Source organism: Lichenostomus cassidix, unplaced genomic scaffold, assembly GCF_008360975.1.
Source record: "Lichenostomus cassidix isolate B80296 unplaced genomic scaffold, HeHo_3.0 HiC_scaffold_44, whole genome shotgun sequence".
NCBI lineage: Eukaryota > Metazoa > Chordata > Aves > Passeriformes > Meliphagidae > Lichenostomus > Lichenostomus cassidix.
The window spans coordinates 797881-818518 of record NW_028148053.1 but is presented as its reverse complement, the minus strand read 5'-3'; the positions used below and the strand labels follow the sequence as shown (position 1 = coordinate 818518).

Below are 20638 nucleotides of genomic sequence, written 5' to 3'. Positions count from 1 at the left end.
CTGACCAAGCCAGACCTCCTTGGGGGAGACCCTGGGTCAATGTCAGTCACAGAATGCTGCAATCACCTCTTCTCTACAGGGACAAATACTCCGTTTAAACTAGGAATTTGGATTTATTAGATGCTCCTTGAAATATCTCTCCATAACTATAAAAAACTCCAATTTTCTAATGAACTGCATTAGACCAGAGGGAAATCAAGGCAGAGCCATGGTTAGTTAGGAGTCTGGATCAGCCCAAGGCTTTGTGTGCCAAGGCAGAGCCAGGCAGGACGCAGAGCTGTCAGCAAAGGAAGGGCCAGCGAGGTGGGGCAGCCGGGGGATGACGACAGCCTGCAGGGACAGAGGCACAGGGCATGGACAGCGTAGGACAGCCTGGGCTGGAGAGGGCAGAGGGATGTGCAGGAGCTGCAAGGCCCTGACAGAGCCAACTTGTGCAGCACTTTGGCCATGGCTGCTGTCCCTGGCCCTGAGGCCAGCAGGACACAAGTGACCCTTGCAGCCCTGGGGCCTCATGGCCTCCTTGTCCCTGCCCAGCAGCCTGGCAGGGGCCACCCCATGGTCCTGCCCTTGGCATTGCACATCCCCACATCCCAGTGCCCTGGGAAGAGCCCTGAGCACTGAGGGAGGGACAGGATCTGCCTTGCCAGGGGCTGGGGCTCAGGGCTTGGCCCTTTGGATTCATGAAACATATCCAGGTTTGCTCAGCATCAGAGACACCTTTGCCTTGCTTGTCCCCACCTGCCATCACTGCCTGCAGTGTTCTGCTCTCACTGGAACCTGAGGACACTTCCTCTGTTGAGTCTTTTAGTGGAACCCATTTAAACTACAAGGAACTTCAGTGTTTCCATCTCACTTTGACTTCTAGAGAAGTTTTTTGCACACACCCTGAGGGACTGAGTCTGATGCAAACAGCACCAAAGCCCCACAAGGGTCATTCCAGTCCCTGTGCTGTTGCTGTGCTGCTGAGCTGGGCTGGGCTCCTGGCACAGAGGAGCTCCTGGCAAGCGGCAGCGCTGCAGAGAGACAGCTCTGCCCAGGAGCAGCTCCTGTGCACAGCCCAGCAGGGCTGGGGCACTGCCAGGCCATCTCAGGGACACCAGCAGGGCACACCCAGAGCTCACAGGTGCTCAGCATTGGCAGGGGCTGTGCCATGGCCCAGAGGGGCTGTGTCATAGCCATGGGCACCTCTGGGGCTGTGTCAGAGAGCCACAGAGCAGCTGTGATGTCAGAAAGGAGCTGTGTGACATCACAGAGTGGGGTGTGTGAGGTCACAGATTGGGCTATGACACCACAGAGCTGGTTGTGAGAGGTCATGGAGCAGCTACATCATCATGGAGGGGGTGGTGTGACATCACAGAGTTCACTGTGACATCACAGTGTGGCTGTATGACCTCAGAGCAGAATGTGTGATTACAGAGTGGTCTGTGTAACATCACTGAGAGGCTGTCTGACATCACAGAGTGGGCAGTGTGACATCACTGACTGGCTTGTGACACCACAGAGCAGGGTGTGATATCCCAGAGAAGGTTGTGATATGTGACATCATAGAGTGGGCTATGGCATCACTGGTTAGTTGTGTGACATCAAAGAGCAGACTGTGACATCAGGGTGGGGCTGTATGACATCATACAGCAGGCTGTGAGCTCACAGAGTGGAATGTGTGACACCACAGGGTGGTGATGTGACATCACAGAGGGGGTTGCAACATCATGGAATGGCTATGTGACATCATAGAGCAGGCTGTGACATCATGGAAAGGCCAGTGACATCACAGGGCAGCTTTATGTGAACATATTGAAGGCAGTGTGACATCACAGGGTGGGCTGTGACATCACAGGGTGACTTTATGACATCACAGGGTGGCTGTGTGAGGTCCCTGGGGAGGTCACTCCACCCCAGTCCCCCTCACAGTTCCCCCAGACAACTCCAACGCTGCTCGTGCACAGCAGGGTCCCCTGTCCTTTCAGGTCCCCCCTGCCCCCCAGTGCCACAGCCTCCCCCAGAGGATGTTCCACCAGATCGACCCCCAGAGCCTGACATGACATTCTGAAAACTTTCTTCTGTCACTCCATGTAGGAGCATTCCAACTACAGTTGTTAATTCTGTTGCTGCTGTTTCCAGTATGCTGCTAACAGAATTCATCCTCATCTTCCATAGCCCACAAGTTCTTTTCCTATTTCAAAACACAATTTTTGGATACACTTTAATACATCCAGCGGTTCAGCTGCTTTTAACCAACTTCCCCATTGCTCACACAGTGCTCTGACCTCAGCCCACTCCAGAGCCAGCAAACCATAGGGAAGGTCTTCCCATCCCAGAATTTCACACAGGACTGATTCCTTACATTTACATATAAAAAGTGACATTTTGTGGTGATCCAGCCAGGCTAGGCCAATTTTGTTTGCAACTCCCTGCCCAGGCTCCCCAGCAAGGCCCACTTTGGATCTGCAGCCCCCAGTTTTCCCTGTTTCCCTCTCCTTTTGCCCGAGCCAGGTTCCCCCTGTCCCCAGCGCTGGGCTGGGAGCAGCCGAGAGCCCCGCGCTGCCCATGCCGAGCTGTCCCGGCTGCATCCCCGCTCCTCCCGCGGCCTGCGAGCGACTCGGCAACGGCGGAGGAGGAGGAGGGAGGGAGGAGGAGCGGGAGGAGGGATTGGGGGAAGGAGGAGAAGGAGGTGGGATTAGGGCGGAGAAGGAGGAGGAGAGACAGAGCGAAAGGAGCGGGAGGAAGAGAAGGGACAGGAGGGACAAAGGAGGATCGGGAAGGAGCCACGCGGTGTGGGATTCCCTGAATTCGCAGCCCCCCTGGACCATCGCCGCCTCATCCCGCAGGTGAGCGGGGAGGGAGAGCTCGCCCCAAATATCTGTAGGGATCCCTGGGTTTGGGGTTTTTTGGGGGGATGTTTGGAGTTTTCGGGACTCCAAAGCCGAGCCGCAGATGCCCCTCGGGGGGACATCGGGGGTTCCCCGGGAGGTGTTTTTGGGGGTCCCGGTGGCGGTGCGGGCAGAGCCCCGATGGGGGGCGGGGGGATGCGGGTCTCCCCGCGGTGGGGGTTGGGCTCTGCCCGGGGCCACCAAGCTCTGCCCGGGGCCACCAAGCTCTGCCCGGGGCCACGTGGTGACCGCGCCGGACCGGGGCGGGATTGGGGACACACCGGTTTTGGGGACCTCCGGGAGCCGCGGCTTCTCTTCAGAACCCCAGGGAGAGGAGACCCCCAGAAGTTCGGAGCGGGGAGTCTGCGAGGGGGAGTGCCTGGGATTGCTGGGACCCCCGGCGGGGGAATCTGGGGGCTGGAGGGGCGGAATGGCCGGGAAAGGGATTCAGAACTCCCGGGTTCTGCAAGTGGCTTCTCCCAGAATGAGCCCAGTAACTCCCAGTATGATCCTGGTCACTTCCCCTCCGTCCCTGCAGGATCCCTGTTGCTCCCAGTATGAACCCAGTCACTCCCAGTCGTTCCCTATTATGATGCTATTTGCCCCCAGCACTGTCCCAGTTGCTCCCAGTTCCTCCCTCTTTTTCCCAGTGTGTCCTCATTTCTCCCAGTTGTCCCTAGCATAGTCACAGTCACTCCCAGGATGAGTCCAGTATGATGCCAGTCTCTCCCAGCAGGGCCCCAGTCACTCCCACTTGCCCCCAGTTACCTCCAGCATGGTCCCAGTTCCCCCCAGCACAATCCCAGTTACTACCAGTATGGTCCCAATCACCACCTGCATGGTCTCAGGCACTCCCAGTATATCCCAGTTTCCCTGAACGTTCTCATAGTCATTTCCAGGCACTCCCAGTTACCTCAGCATGGTTCAGTTGCCCCCAGGATTATCCCAGTCACTGCCAGTAGATCCCAGTTGTCACCAGCATGCACCCTGTCATTCCCAGTAGATCCCAGTTGTCACCAGCATGCACCCTGTCATTCCCAGTTGCTCCCAGTGTATCTCCAGTTGGCTCCCAGCATGGGCCTAGTAGCGCCCAGTAAGCCCCAGTAGTCAGGGTGCAATGACACCCACTGTAATCCCAGTATGATCCCAGTCCCTCCCAGTATGATGCCAGTGGCTCCCAGTGTGATCCCAGTTGCTCCCTGTCAATGCCAGCATGAGCCCAGTAGCCTCCAGTATGATCCCTGTGACTCTGTGCCTATCCCAGTATATCCCAGTTGCCCCAGCATGCTCCCAGTCATTCCCACTTCCTCCCAATTGCTTTCAGCATGATTCCAGTTGCCCACAGCCACTCCCAGTCAATCCCAGTATGATTCCAATCACCCTCAGTGTGATTCCAGTCTCTCCCAGCATGGGGCCAGCTGCTCCCACTGTGATCCCAGTATGATCCCAGTTGCTCCCAGTATAGTTCCAGTTGTTCCCAGTTCCTGCCAGCATGATCCCACTTGCCCCCAGTGGCCCCTGGTATAGTCCCAGTCCCTGTCAGCAGGGTCCCACTCCTGCCCAGTATCGCCCAGTTGCCCCCAGTGTGGTCCCAACTGTTCCCAGTGTGGTTCCAGCCAGCCCAGTATGGTTACAGACATTCCCAGTACATCCCAGTTTCCCTCAGCATGCTCATAGTCATTCCAGGCACTCCCAGCTGCCCCAGTAAGGTTATAGTTCCCTCAGAATGACCCCATTCTTTCCCAGTTACTCCCAGTGACCTCCAGCATACCATTTTCTTTCAGTTGCCCAAAGTGTGGTCCCAGTTGCTCCCAGTGTGATCCCTGTTGCTCCCAATGTGTCCCCAGTTTCCACCCAACATGGGCCCAGTAACCCCCAGTCAGGTTATGCAAATGCCCCTTGGGGACACATTGGGACACCCAGGAGGTGTTTTTGGGGGTCCTGGTGGAGCTGGCAGAGCCCTGGCAGGGGGTGGGGGAATGCAGGCCCCCCTGCAGTGGGGGTTTGGCTCTGCCTGGGGCAACATGGGGACCATGTGGGACCAGAGGGGTTTGGGGGACACTGGATTTGGGGACACCCAGGAGAGCCATGGGAGGGGAGAATGGAGAGGGACAATGGCAGAGCTGGGGGACCCCTGGGAGCCTGGAGGGTGACCCCTGGGACCCTGAAACAGGGACTCACAGTGGGGGTACCCCCAGGAGCCCCAGCAGCCTGGAGAGAGAGACAGGGGAGAGGGAATCCCTGGGATCCCCAAAACCCCAGGCTTCCCTAAGCAGGATCCCAGAGAGAGGAGACCCTCAGAACCCTTAAGTGGGGAACCTGGGGTGGGGGAGCCCCTGGGATTCCTGGGACCCCCATTAGTCTGGGGAGGGTGGGGATGCTGGAGAGGGGGAACCCCGCAGTACACACGGGACCCCAGACAGGGGGGAAGGCCAGAACTCCAAATAGCAGAGACCAGAGAGGGTTAACTCCTGGGGGAATTTTTGTGGGGCTGAATCTTGTTGGTCTGAAGGTTTTATGGACCCCAGATGTGCAGTGACTTTTAGAGATGGAATTGGACAGGGTGACCTTCAAATGCAATGTAGTCACACCTTGTTTTTCCCCAAACCAGGATTTCCCATTCCCAAATATCCACTGAATGGAGAAGGTGGCTGTGAGGAAGAGGAAGATGCCCCAGGACCCCCAGGCAGGTGAGGAGGAAGTCACTGCCCCTTTCCCCTCTCTTCTCCTCCATCTCCCAGCCCAGCATCGCCCCTGGCTGCAGGACAACCCTGCTGCTGACACTGTCCTGCTGGGGATGGATTGGGGGATCTCCTTCCCCTTCCCCCTGGCATGGAGGTAAATCCCAAATCCTCTCCTTGTCCTTCCTCCTCCAGGCAACGAGCTGACGGCAGAGACCAGGGAGGACAAATCCCTGCAGCAGAACCTCATGGAAAAGGCCATTTTGAGCAGCTCCATGACCCAGGAATCCAACAGGGAGGAAAAGCCCCAGAGATGCCACAAAAGGAGGGACTGCAAACCCAGCCCAAAACCGGGGTGCTGTGAGGAGCAAAGACCCACCCTGTGCCAGGAAGGTGACCAGAGCTTCAGGCAGAGTTGGGAGCTGGAGCTTCCTGAGAAGCTTCATGAGACCAAGAAGCCCTACAAGTGTGGGAAATGTGAGAAGAGCTTCGGAAAGATCACTCATCTTATGGTCCACCAGAGGAGCCACACTGGGGAGAGGCCCTATGAGTGTGGAGAATGTGGGAAGAGCTTCAGCCACAGCTCCACCCTGATCCGCCACAAGATGATCCACACCGGGGAGAGGCGCTATGAGTGTCCTGAGTGTGGGAAGAGGTTTCCGACCAGCTCAGAACTCCTCAGGCATCAGCGGATTCACACCCAGGAGAGGCCCTTCCGCTGCCCTGAGTGCAAGAAGGGCTTCAGGCACAATTCCCACCTCATCACCCACCGGCGCATCCACACTGGGGAGAGACTCTATGAGTGTCCTGAGTGTGGGAAGAGCTTCTCCAGCAGCTCTACCTTGACCAAACACCAGCATAGCCACCGGTAAGGAAAGCCCTGCGAGTTCCCTGACTGGAGGAAGAGCTTCATGCGCTGCTCCAACTTCATCCTCCATCAGTAGACCCACTTTGGGAAGAGCCCTGGTTACCCACATTCCCAGTGATCCAGGTTGGGAAGACCCCTGGCTGGTGGCTTCCACATCCTCCTGATTCCCTGTAGCCACCTGGAAAAAAGCAGGGGCAGGAACATCCTTCGGGACTCACATTGACGGCGGAAATTCATTGAGAAGAGCTGAGTTATTAACTTTTCACCCTAAAAAATGTCACCTGCTGTGTCCAATTATTTCTTCTGGTGTCATCAAGCAATGCTGGATGATCTTGGAGGTCTTTTCCAACCTAAATAATTTCCTTCTTCATCCTCTCAAAACAACCAAATCAAGGGTAAAAAAAAAAGAAATTAAACAGAGATCTAAAGCTGCCCGATTGTCTTGGGGTGATGTTAGGATAATCCTGTATTCCCTGTCGTTTGCTTGTATGCTCAGAAATGTGGTTCTGTAGCTTTAACTGCGTTCAGCAGCTGGGAGAAGCGCAGGTTGTTTGGAAAACTTTTCCCCAAACTTCTCTGCTGGGGAGTGAGGGGGAGGCAAGGACACTCCTGGGACTGCTGCTGTCAAGGCTGCTAGTTTTTCCCTGGGATTGCTTCTTCGCCATTTTCTTTTTTTTTTGGACCCTTTTCTCCGATTTGCTTTCTCACCCGGAAAACCCAAGGAACCCCTGAGGATGGCAGATGAGAATCCTCCAGGGAGCTACTGGAGCAACTCCGCCCAGCCGCTGGGGACCTCCAGAGAGGGGAAACTGCATCTGAGGAAAGGACACTAAAGTTCACCAGCTGTTTACTCAGGTTTAAAAACTCCTTTTCCCCTGTTCTCCCCTTCCCCTGTGCCTTGCAGGGCACTCTAAATGTTTTGTTAAATAAATAGGTTTTTTTTCACTTTTATCTAAGAAATTCTGTTGTGAGTGGGGGGAGAGAGGGCGTTTGTTTGGAGTGCTCTCTACCTGGAGAAATTTGTCTCTAATCCGGGACAATATTTGGTGCCCAAAGTGGGGTGGACAAACTTGATGCCCACCTTTTGTTGGGCTAGAGAAGGTGAAAAAAACCCTAATAATTACATCCTGGTGTTAAACGCTTTGTATTGAATTACAGCTATCAGTAGTCACCATGTTGTTTGATGGGAGGTTGTTTGATGTGACATTGTCTGTTTGGCACATAGGCCTGTTTCCCTACCAACAGGTAGGGACAATTTTGTCCCTAATGTATAGTTTTCACAGATCAGAGACACATCTCTGGCTTGTTATAGTAATGTGTGTGACACTGATAATCTGTAAAAAAGTATTGGAAACTGTTGTGATGAAAGCTGTAGGTTCGCCACCCATTTCTTAATGTGTTTACCCTTCCCCTATTGTCCTGCTTTCCCCACCCCACGTGGTCCTGGCCACTCCCTCGGGTTTTCCCTATTGGTTCCTGTACCCTAACTCCACCCCTGGCCACTCCCTCGGGTTTTCCCTATTGGTTCTTGTATCCTAACTCCACCCCTGGCCACTCCCTTGGGTTTTCCCTATTGGTTCCTGTACCCTAACTCCACCCCTGGCCACTCCCTCGGGTTTTCCCTATTGGTTCCTGTACCCTAACTCCACCCATGTACTGCCCCTGTGCCCAGAAGTCACTGTGCCAATGTTCTGTCCCCACCCCTCTGTTTCCCTAGAAAACTCCTCACCCTCCGCCATATTGGGGTCTGTTTCATCTGGTCTGTGCACCAGGGGAGGTCTTTGGCCTCTGGTGCTTCCTTTTATGTAGCTAAGTTCTAGAATATTCTGCCCAGTTTGGCACCCCATTGGTTCCCCACTTTTGTACTCCTCCCCGTTCCTTCCCTATTGGTTTATTCTCCCTGGTTCCTCCCATGTTCCATCCCTTTCCCCTTCCCTGGTTGGCTCCTCGGAGCTAACCACTCCCCTTTCCCATCCCCTTTTAACCCTCTGTCCCGGAACGCTCGAGGCTCTCCGCCTTGGGTGTCTCCTCCCCGCTCCGCCCTGCACTCCTGCCCGGATTTGCCTCAATAAAGACACCCCAGCTGGAGGGTCTGCACCTCTTTGTTCTTCTCCGCAGTGAGTCCAAGCCCCCAGGCAGTCACCAGAACCTGCTGTGACGCGCTGCCACCCGCGTCACCCTGAGCCGTCCCATCCCAGGCTGAACCCTATCACTGACGGCGTAGGGGGTAGCTCTGCTAGCCAGGTTAGCTGAAAGGCTAAAAAGCACACCATCAAGGTTTCTTTCTCTTTCCACTACAGAGAGCAGCTCTGTCTCTTGTGCTTTACAAACAAAGAAGGGCTGGTGAGAGATGTGGTGATTGGAGGCCATCAGGGGCACAGTGACGATGAAATAATCGAGTTTTCAATATTCAGTGAAACAAGGAGGGGCATCAACAAAACTTCTGCACTGGAATTCCAGAGGGCAGTTCAGGATGGGCCTATTCAGGATGCTGATTTGGAGAGTATTTGGAGAGTATTGCATCAGGTAACGATTTTTAAAGGGAAACAGCCCATTAAAACAAAAGGGCCCAGGAAGGATGGACGTACTTCAAGAAAGAAACCTTGAAGGCACAGGAGCAGGCTGTCCTTGTGTGCCAAAAGATCAGCTGGTGAGGAAAACAACTGGCCTGGATGGGCAGGGAGCTTTTGCAGGAACTCAGGGAAAAAATAGATAGGGCATTACCTTTGAAAAGAGGGTGCTTGGGAAATGTTTAAGGATGTTGTTAGATCATGCAGAAAGAAAATTAGAGATGTGAAAGCCCAATTAGAACTTAATCTGGCCGCTTCTGTGAAGGGAATAAAAAATGGTTTTATAAAGACATTAATGGCGAAAGGAGAGGCAAGGACAACCTGCATTCTTTATTGAATACAGCAGGGAATATAGTAACTAAAGGTGAGGAAAAGGCTGAGGTACTCAACACCTCCTTTGCTTCAGTTTATTACATTAAGACACATCGTCCTCAGGACAAGTGGCCTCCTGAGCTGGTGGATGGGGACAGGGAGCAGAATGGGCTCCCTGCAATCCAGGAGGAAGCAGTTGGTGACCTGCTGAGCCACTGAGATGCTCACAGGTGTGGGAGCAGATGGGATCCATCCTAGGGTGAGAGGGAGCTGGTGGAAGAGCTCATCCAGCCACTCTCCATCGCTTCTCATCAGTCCTGGCTCACCGGGGAGCTCCCAGAGGACTGGAGGTGCCAGTGTGACCTCATCCACAAGAAGGACTGGAAGGAGGATCTGGGGAACCCCAAGCCTGTCAGCCTGACCTCGGTGCCTGGCAAGGGAATGGAACAGATCACCTTGAGTGCCATCACATGGCATCTGCAGGGTGGCCAAGGGATCAGACCCAGCCAGTGTGGATTTAGGAGAGGCAGGGCCTGCCTGACCAACCTGATCTCCTGTCATGCCCAGGTGACCTGCCTGTGGATGGGGGAAGGCTGTTCATGTGTCTACCTGGACTCCAAGAAGGCCTTTGACATTGTCTCCCACAGCATCCTCCTGGCAAAGCTGGCAGCCCATGGCTTGGACAGGTTCCCTCTTCTCTGGGTTAAGAACTGGCTGGAGGCCTGGCCCAGAGAGTGGTGGGGATGGTGCTGCATCCAGTGTGTGTCCAGTCACTGGTGGTGTCTGCCAGGGATCAGTGTTGGGCCCAGTCCTGTTTAATATCTTTACTGATGATGTGGGAAAGGGGATCGACTCTACCATCAAGAAATTTGCAAATGACACCATGTTGGGTGTGAGTGTGGATCTGCTGGAGGGTAGGAAGGCTCTGCAGAGGGAGCTGGACAGGCTGGATCCAGGGCTGTACCCAACAATATGAGGTTTAACCAGACCAAGTGCCAGGTCCTGCTCTTAGGCCACAACAAGCCCTGCAGCACTGCAGGCTGGGGACAGTGGCTGGACAGCAGCCAGGCAGAAAGGGACCTGGGAGCACTGATTGACAGTAGGCTGGACATGAGCCGTGTGCCCTCGTGGCCAAGGAGGCCAATGGCACCTGGCCTGGATCAGGAATGGTGTGGCCAGCAGGACCAGGGCAGTGATTCTTTCCCTGTATTGGGCACTGGAGAGGCTGCACCTCAAGTGCTGTGTCCAGTTCTGGCCACCAACTCAGGAAGGATGTTGAGATGCTGGGGCATGTCCAGAGAAGGGCAACAAGGCTGGGGAAAGGTCTGGAGCACAATTCCTATGAACAGCAGCTGAGGGAGCTGGGGTTGTTTAGCCTGGAGAAAAGGAGGCTTAGGGGAGCCTTTTCACTCTCTACAACCACCTGAAAGGAGGTTATAGATACGAGGAAGTCAATCTCTTCTCCCAGGTGACCACTGACAGAACAAGAGGACACAGTCTTAAGCTGTGCCAGCGTAAGGGTCGATCAAAGAATCGCATTCTGTCTCAACATTTCTCATCAGAAGCCACAGGCACAGGACTTACACAGAGAATGCTTTGTACCTCCCAAAGCTGGTATGGAATGAATGTTTTGCACCTGCCTAAGGTGGTACAGGACAAAGGCCTTGTGCTGCCAAAGCTGGTGTGTGACGAAGGCTTTGCACCTGTCACCCTGACACCCATGATTCACTATTGTGAGAAAACCTGCCTCCAAAGCTGACCATGCCTCAGACACTCCTCTCTTGGCATGTGTGGCCTGCCAGGTGGAGTTTGGCAAATCTCCACAGGAATTAAGGGAGAGCTAAGGTGGGTGGCAAGAAGTGACCAGGTGTATGGACTAGCATAGAATACAGCTCTCGAATGACTGAATTCTGAAGATCTTCCCCACCGTGAGATCATATCGATTGAAGACAGGGGCAGAGGAGTGCCTTCTGGACCAGGACCCCCAGAGACACCTGTGGACCCGTGGTGGTAGCAATAAACCCCTTTCCTTCCCTTTTCTCCCTATCTTTCCCAAGTTTTTTTCTCTCTCTCTCAATCGCAGGCCACTTTATGGGCTAAATTAATAAAGTTCCTCTTTGGATTGAAATTTATCTCCCTTGACTTGCTGAATTTTTGTGCTTTCTTTTCTTTTTGCACTCTGAGATCATAGCTGGTACGAATATCATGCATCCACTTATGGGTGGACTGTGACACACTGCAGAACCAACACAGCTGCTGGACCTTGTCACCTGGCCCTGCACAGCTCCCTTGGGAGGCACGGCAGAACCAGCACCCTGGGAGCCTCGGGAATTGCCCTCTGGGATCCATGGCACACACTGCAAGGGTCTGGAATTCCAGTTTCCTGCAAGGAAAAGATGTTTCTGCCCTCGAAGGCAAAGCTCTTGAGGGGCTGAGAGCCAAGTGGAGCATGATCTTACAATGACATTTTACTGCCAGCCTGTGATGTTGAAGATGAGGCCACTGCTGTGACATGAGCCTGATTGACAAATGGTTGGCCTCAGCAACTTGGGGACAAAATATTCATCACAAAACCTCTCATCCCAGCAGAGACAAGACAGGGACAGAGGAAAGGGGAGAGCCAGGCCCAGGGGACATGGCTGCATTGGCAGTGGTGGCTGTGAGGTCACTGCCACTGCAGCAGCGTGCTTGGCCCTCAGCTGACATTCTGGCCAGAAGCACTGTGAGGTCACCCAGCACATCAGAGAACCAACAAAACAGGAATTCCATCCTTGGTAAGGGGAGGGATTTCACTATGTCAGGTTGTACAAAACTCCTGTCTTTGGACAATTCCTGGGATGGAGCATCAAGTTCTCTGGAAAAAGAGTTGCAGTTTTATGCTAATCTCATTGTAAAATATTTCCTCCTTATAACAAATCTAAATCCACTCCCATTTAGTTTAACGATATTGACCCTTGTTCTGTCACTGTAAACTTTGGTTAAAAATGACACTCCGTTTTCCTTGCACTTTGACCAATACTTTTCCTTTCTCAAAAACCTTGGAGAAGACTCAAAAATCTCCCAAGAAGGGATTTGGAGGCCTCATCACATAAGCAGGCTGTGCAGTTACAGAGTGGGCTGTGTAACATCATTGAGTGGCTGTATGACACCACAGAGTGGGCTGTGTGACATCACTGACTGGCTTGTGACACCACAGAGTGGGGTGTGGCATCCTAGAGCAGGGTCTGATATGTGACATCATAGAGAGGGCTATGGTATCTCTAATTGGCTGTATGACATCAAAGAGCAGGCTGTGACATAACGGTGTAAGGCTGTGAGGTCACAGAGTGGACTGTGTGACACCACAGGGTGGCAGTGTGACATCAAAAAGAGGGCTGTGACATCATGGAATAGCTGTGTGACATCATGGAATAGCTGTGTGACATCAAAGAATGGGTGGTGAAAAGATCGAATGGGCTGTGACATCACAGGGCAGCTTTACATCATCATAGTGAAAGCTGTGTGACATCACAGAGTGGGCTGTGACAACACAGGGTGGCTGTGTGACATCACAGGAGGCTGTGTGACATCACATGAGGCTATTTGAGGTCACTGGGGAGGTCACTCTGCTGCAGCCCCCCTCACAGTTCCCCCAGACAAGTTCAATGCTTCTCGTGCACAGTAGGGTCCCCTGTCCCCCCCAGCAGTGTCCCCTTGTCCCCCAGGGCGAGAGCCTGGCCCAGGGCTGCTTCACCCTCTTACAAATGAGGGCTTGAGAGCACTTAAAAAATCCCCAGCAAGGGATCAGCAAAAACCAGATTTAATATTAATATTAAACCAGATTTAATGTCAAGCGACAGCACAACAAAGTTCCTTGGCAAGAGTCACTCTGCTCCTGAATGGACAGTTCAGGCACACCAGGGGAAAAAAACGACAACAAAAGCAAGCAAATCCAGGCAATCAAACCAGAAATGAACTGAGAACTGTCCCTCTGTGTGTTTGTGTATGTGTGTGTGTGGGTGTGTGTGACAAAAGGACACTGAGAACATAGAAAAAAAAATCCTGTATAAAAGCTTAACAGCTGTAAAACTTAACAGTACTTATCCTCTACATTAACCTTGACTTACACCTTAAACTTAACAACTTACCAAAAGAACAACCCTCAGCAGCATTTCACTTAGCTCATACCTGATGACTGAACCTTACTTACAGGCCTAACTCACTCAGATATCCAAGGCACTTCAACACCTCCCAGAGCAGCATTTCTCCCCCATTTGCAGAGCACAGGCACACGTGTGTGCACACAGACAGAAAGAGGCAGTGCCAGGCAGCTGTCAGAAATTGCCCTGGAGGCCAGGGAAATGCTCACTGCAGATGCTTTTGCATCTCCCCAGCAGGCGAAGGGTTGAGCCTCGAGCAGTGGGGGGATCGGTCCAGGGATCGACACTGGGAGAACAGGGATGTTGTGCCATTGAGGGGAGAAAAACAGCTCCCAAGGCTGCTCCTAAAGCAACCAGGAGCTGGTTGGGCAGCAGCAGTGGCTGGGAGCAGACAGTGTTTGTGATTAGCTGCAGAGGAGCTGAGCCCAGGGGCTGTTGGCCAAGGCTGAGGCCTAACGAGCATTTCTCAGATCGCAGGGCAGCCTGAGAAGGGGAGGGAGGAATGCACCACCCCAGGGCCCCATGGAACTGAGGAGACCATGGTGACACTGTGGGGCCTTGTGGGACCGAGGGACCATTGTGACACTGCTGAGCCTCATGGAATGATGGAGACCACTGTGACATTGCAGGGCCTCATGGAACCAAGGGGACCATAGTGACTGTGTGTGGCTCCATGGAACCAAGGGACCATTGTGACACTGCAGGGCTTGTGGAACCAAGAGGCAGTTTGACACTGCTGGGCCTCATGGAATCAAGGGGCAATTGTGACCCTACAGGACCTCATCAAACGAAGAGGCCACTGGGACCCTGCGGGGCCTTATAGAACCAAGAGTCCATTGTGACACTGCGGAGCCACAGGAGACCTTTGTGACACTGTGAGACCCCGTGGAGCCAAAGGTCCATTGTGACATTGCAAGGCCTCATGGAACCATGGAGAGAATATTAAGAAATGTCACAGCCTCATGGAACCAAGGGGACATTGTGACAGTGCAGGGCTGCATGGAACCAAAGCTCCATGGTGACAGAGAATGGCCTCAGGGAATCAATGGTTTATTGCGACATTGTGAAACCAAAGAAGACTTTTGGGACACCACGAACCACCATGGATGCAAGGGACCATTGTGACATTACAGGGCCCCATAAAACCAAGGGAACATGGCACAGGTCTGGCTGGTTTGGCCTCCCAGGGGCCACCTGACTGCTTCAGCCAACCTTGACATGTTGAGAGTCACTTCTCGTCTGCCACTGAAACACTGGGGCTCTCTGCTTTCCTCCCTGTAGAAAAGAACTGTCCTTCTCCTCCAGGCCCCCATGGCCAGAATTGGCATTTCGCCACCACATTTTCTTCTATCCAGGGATTGTTCCCATAGGAATATTGTCTTGTACTCAGAGTCCACAAACAACTGTAATTCCTTTCAAAGGTCTAATTGAAAGTGTGGTTTGGGGCCTTACACCTGCAATCACCATTCCACATCCCACATCCCACTGCTCCCAGGAGAGCCACAAGCATCCTGTGAGGCCACAGAGCCCCATTCCCAGGCCATGGGAGTCAGGGCTTGGCTGTCCTGCTTGGCACAGCCCAGGCAGGGCTTTCACAGCCACACTCCACAGTTCATTTCCCACCTGGACCCGGTGGTGCCTCTGCGTTCTGCTTCCCCAGCCCCAGGGATGCTCTCCTTATCTGCTCATTTCCCCCATGGCCTCTTGGCAGGGATGGCCTCAGTGGGGGCTGCTGACATCCTCAGCAACTTGGAGGTTGCTGCTGAATTTTACTTCTCCAGAGGCTTGTTCAGCTTTCAGATCTTCAGGAATTCAGTGCTCCAGGGCTCATTAACATTCAAAGAACTGTAACAAGTCAAGCTTTTGGGAACAATCTGCTTTAAGTTTTCAAACCTTCTGTGATTAATTAGGCAGATTTCAGAAGTGTATTCAAAGTAAATATATTATATTTCAAAAAACAGTGTGGAAAGACTTTTTAGTTCCTGTTTAGGGTTTTTTTCCCTGTTGAAACATTAATATGCGCAATTCCCAATTGATATTGAATCCAAGTATCTCGTAATAAAGCCTGAATAGATAAGAAATTCCTTGTCTGCTCCTAGCCTTGCTGTCACCCCCGGCAGCAGCTCCGTGGCCCCTTTGTGCCCTGCTGCCCCAGCCATGGTGCCACAGCCCCCTGTGCAGCCCAGCCCAGGCCAGGAGCACTCCGGGTGGGAACAGCCCCTGTGCCGTGGTGCCCACAGCAGCCCCTGGGGCTCTGTGCCCCCATGGCCTCCCTGCTGGGCAGCTTCTCCAAGCTCCTGCACAGCCCGTGGCACCTGTGGCCCTTCCCAGCCAGCCCTGCCCCAGGCTCTGCCGGGCTCGGGGCCAGCAGAGAGGCCGGGCAGGGCTGGCCATTGCTGGGAACAGGCCCTGAGCCCTGCAGCAGGATGGAGCTGGGGCACAGCCAAACTCACCCACAAACCTGGGCTGAACAGCCAGGGCTGGCAACGGCTGGGGACAGAGGCTGCAGGTGACAAATGTCCTGGGCTCCCTCCCTGCTCTGTCCATGCCACCAAAGGCACAGAGCAGCCTTCTCTCTCGGCCACTTGCCTGTTTTCCAGCCCTTCCCCAGGCCCTGGCTCTGCCCCACAAGCCCTGGGTTCAGTCCTGCCCCTGCACGCTCACACAGGCTGAGATGGACACTGATGGGTTTCTCTCCCAGCTTCTCTCAGCCCAGCCCAGCTCCCTCCAAGCTCTCCCAGCTGCCCTGAGCTCTCTGCAGCACCAAGGGGCTCTCCCCAGCACAGCCCAGCCAGCTCTGGCCCCACAGCCCTGCTCAGGCCAGGCTGCTCTGGGCAGTGGCCCCACGGCCTCAGCCCCTGTTGATATAGGAGGGGCTAGAATTTATTTATTTAGGAGAACTAGAAGCTGGAAGATAATTATTTTTTTGAACTGATTTAGAAGGCCCGCGATTGGATAATGATTTACTAAGATTTGCTTTCTGAAGACAATGTATTATTCAATTAATGATTTTGTGCCTACCTCGTATCAGGGAAGATATTGAGAAGAAAGCCAAATAATTGAGAAAAACTACTGAGTGTGACCAAACATCCTGCTCTCAGGCCCCAGAACTGGTACAAGTTAGTTCTAAGGCTTGGACTTGGACCAAGAACCAAGGGAGCATGTGCAAGGGAACAGGGTGAAGAGTTCATCCTGAGGAAGACTACTAACTTCATCTTCAGAACCCTCACCCACAATTAATCTGTGACACTGTGCTTGCGTGAACATATTTAAATGAACTTTGAACTCATTATAATACTAATCGGGGATAGGTAATGAATATGTATAGGGTATTGTGTAACTTTCTGCATGTGTAACCTGTAACCTAATATAAACCTAGTGAAGGGCTGCTTACGGGGTGCATGCCTTTGGAGGGGCTACCCCCCATGCACCCAGCTGGAATAAACACATACCCACTTCATAACTATTTGAGTTGTGGAGTCAATCCACACCTCACAAGGCATTCATGGAAACTTGGAAGTGACTACAGCTTAATCCCACTGCGAGAAGGAAGGGAGTCTTCCCAGTGAGCTGCCATCCAGTCACTATTAACAATGGGTGGGATTTAGAAGTAGAACAATAATAAAAAATTCAAACATATAATAGGAACAATAATAACAAGAAATTAATCCCCAAATCCCAACACACAGCACCACAACAAAAGGATGAACCCCCTTTTTCTTTATTGTCTCAAGGCTCATGAGAAATAATCCTTTTATATAATGCCCAAAAACCCACTCACAAACAAGTTCCCCCTCCCTTCATGACCTCCAACCTTTAACTGTCTCCTTCCAGACTCTGCCCCACACTCCCAACCCCCACCCAAACCCATTGCACCCCTCATAGACATCAAGACCCCCTTCCCAAGCCCTGTTTCCACCATTCCACCCCTCCAATTCCCATCCCACCCATCCTGCCCCACCCAATGCCCAACTCACCCCTCCGAAACTGCATCCCACTTTGCCCAATCCCCTTCCAATGTCATCCCACCCTGAGGGGCTGTGGAATTGAGTCATTTTGGGCAGCGATTGACCCACTATGGGGTGAGATTGAGTACTTTTCAGTGGAATTGAGTGGTTTTGAGGTACTGCATGAACCATCTTGGCTTTTCAAATAAAAAATGGTGAAAGAAACTGTACCAAATACCCCTGAAGCACCAAATCATCCAGAATAGCTCCCAAACACCAAACATCCCTCCCAAATAGCAGTAAAACCATGAGGCTTTAGGTAATAAGGCTGGAGCAGAAGACAAAGCCCTTCCTGCAGTCAGGGCTTGTGCAGGGCTTCTGTTACTGGTGGCTCCGTTGGTGTTTGGTCAAGCTAGAGCTCTGGGTGAAGCTCTTCCCACACTCAGGACACTCATAGGGTCTCTCCCAAGTGTGGATGCGCCGGTGCCTGATGAGTGTGGAGTTGTGCTTGAAGCCGTTCCCGCAGTCAGGGCAGCGGAAAGGCCTCTCCTCTGTGTGAATCCGCTCATGGAGGAGGAGACTGGATGAGGTCTGAAACCTCTTCCCACATGTGGGACACTTGTAGGGCCTCTCCCCTGTGTGGATCCTCTGGTGGACGATCAGGTTAGAGCTCATGCTGAAGCTCTTCCCACATTCCCCACACTCATAGGGCCTATCCCCAGTATGGATCCTCTGGTGGACGATCAGGCTGGAGCTCTGACTGAATCTCTTCCCACATTCCCCACACTCATAGGGCTGTTCCCCAGTGTGGATCCTCTGGTGGATGATCAGGTGGGATCTCTGGATGAAACTCATCCTACATTCCCCACACTCATAGGGCCTCTCCCCTGTGTGGATCATCTGGTGGCGGATCAGGTCAGAGCTTGTCCTGAAGCTCTTCTCACATTCCAAGCACTTGTAGGGCTTCTCCCTGGTGTGCAGCTGCTCATGGGCTACCTGCTCATAGCTCTGTCTTGACTGCTGGCCAATTTCCTGGCACAGGGTGGGTCTTTGCTCCTCACAGCACCCTGGGCTCGGTTTAGAGTCTCTCCTCGTGTGGGATCTCCAGGGCTTTTCCTCCCCATTGGACTCCTGCACCATGGAGTCGTTCCAATCGGCCTCTTCCATGAGGTTCTTCAGGGAGGATTTATCCTCTATGGTGTCCATTCCCAGCTCATTGCCTGGGGGAGGAAACACAAGGAGAGGATGTAGGATTTTCCTCCATGCCAGAGGGAAGGGGAAGGAGATCCCCCCAATCCATTCTTGGCATGATGATGTGAGCAGCAGGGTTGACCTGCAGCCAGAGGTGATGCTGGACTGGGAGATGGAGGAGAAGAGAGGGAGAAAGGAGCAGTGACTTCCTTCTCACCTGCCTGGCTCTCCTGGGGCATCTTCCTCTTCCTCACAGCCTTCCCCTCCATCCAGCCAAGGTTTGGCAATGGGAAATCCTGGTTTGGGGGGAAAAAACAAGGTGTGAGCACATTGGATTTGAAGGTCCCCCTGCTCAAATCCACTTCTAGAAGTCACTGGGCATCTGGTGTCCATAAAAACCTCCAAAACACCAAGATTGTTAACACAAACAAACCAAAAAACCCCCCAAAAACAATCCCAGGCGTTCCCTTCTCTGGTCTTTCCACTTTGGAATTCTGGGGGTCCCTCCCATCCTGGCTGCTGGGGGTTCTGCATGTATTGGGTTTCCCACATCTAGATGGTTCCCACCCTCCCTGGGCTCTTGGGGGTCTTGGGAATCCCCAAATTTCTCCCTCTCCAGTCTCTCCACTTTGTGGTCATGCTGGTTGCTCTCCTCCAGGGTCCCCTCACTTAGGGATGCCAGGGCTTTTGGGGTTTCCATGGGTCACTTCTCCCCTAAGTGCTTCCAGGCTTTTGAATTTTCCAGATGTCCTGGCATTACCCCCCTCTCTGGGTTCCCCACTTCGGGGTCCTTAGGGTCACAGGGTTCCCTCCCTCCAGACTCCCCCTCCTCCAGACTGCCAGCAGTCCCCTGGTCCTGGTATTGCTCTCTCCACCCTCCCCACTCTGGGGATCCTGAGGTTCATCCCTTCTGGTTCTCCCCGGGGGTCCAACAGCCCCCTGGCTCCGGGCTGGAGGTGGTGCCTGATTTGGGAAACCCAACCCTCACTGCAGGGGGGCTCCTTGCATCCCCCTGCCCATTGCTGGAGCTCTGCCAGCAGCCACCACCAGGACACCCAGAAACACCTCCCAGGGACACCCCAACATCCCCCAAGGGATGTTTGTTGTGCAGCTTGGAAGTCCTTCATACTCCAAACAACCCACCCAAAAACACTGTGCTCATTTAAAAGTAAACTGGCAAGAGAAATTAATCCCACTCAACTGCCCCAACAGATGTTGCGGCTCACAGTTGCAACTCATTGAAGAGATTACAATAAATCAAGTACAGAAAAAACTGGTTTTAACCCACAAAGATTGAGTACAACCTGGCTCCCTGTTGGTCAGAGCAATGGTCGAAATCCTACCAAGTGGTGGTCACAGTCCTGTTGAAGTTGTAGTCCTGTGGAAGTTCTGCTCCTTCTCTGGATCCGTTGAGTGGAAGTGGTGTCCCAAGGCCCCAGAGCCAGATTTTATATGCTCAGGTTCAGGTGGGAATGCTCAGTACCTCCCCCTGGGCAGGGAGTTTCACAATGGAATGATGTTATCCTGTGAGTCATGGGATATCTGGGGAGTCCTTGATGGTCTCAGTCGTTGTTGCTGCCCATTGTGCTGGTGCCATTGAGTCCACGATGGCCCATTAGCAGAGATGAGCCCTCAGGCTGGGTGGGACTATGCTGGTGCTTCCCTGGAGGGAGTTATCTCAGCTGAGTCGTTGGTGTGAAGAAAAGGAAACAATGTCCTGCCTCACAGGGTTTGCCTCTCCTTCCTTATCTCATTTACCACCCAGCTGGTAGCTTGATGGGTCAGGGTTGCACTGGGCAGCTCTTGCAAACGACCTGTCATCAACAGCTCATCAGATATGACCTAATGGGAGTAGAATGCCCAGTTTGGTTACACCCACAGAGTGCCAAACTGGCACCCTGCTCCTATAACCAGGACAGATTGGCAGTGAGATATTTGAAACAAACCTCAAAATCTTTTTTAAAAGGGTGCTGAGGTCAGTAAGATGGATCCATGCCACCAGCAAATTTAGAAAGTAAATACTGACATCTCTTTTTCAAAAAATCAGTTACCTCTTATCC

The 20638-nt window shown here is 53.0% G+C and overlaps 1 protein-coding gene across 1 annotated transcript in view; it reads right to left on the bottom strand.

Annotated features, from left to right (window-relative positions):
• LOC146420171 (uncharacterized) overlaps window positions 1-20638 on the bottom strand; it is a 482891-nt gene that overhangs the window by 13442 nt on the left and 448811 nt on the right. Inside the window, 2 exon segments of the mRNA XM_085048543.1 lie at window positions 1415-1426; window positions 17712-18357. Of these exon segments, the coding sequence (XP_084904669.1) occupies window positions 1415-1426; window positions 17712-18357 (658 nt within the window).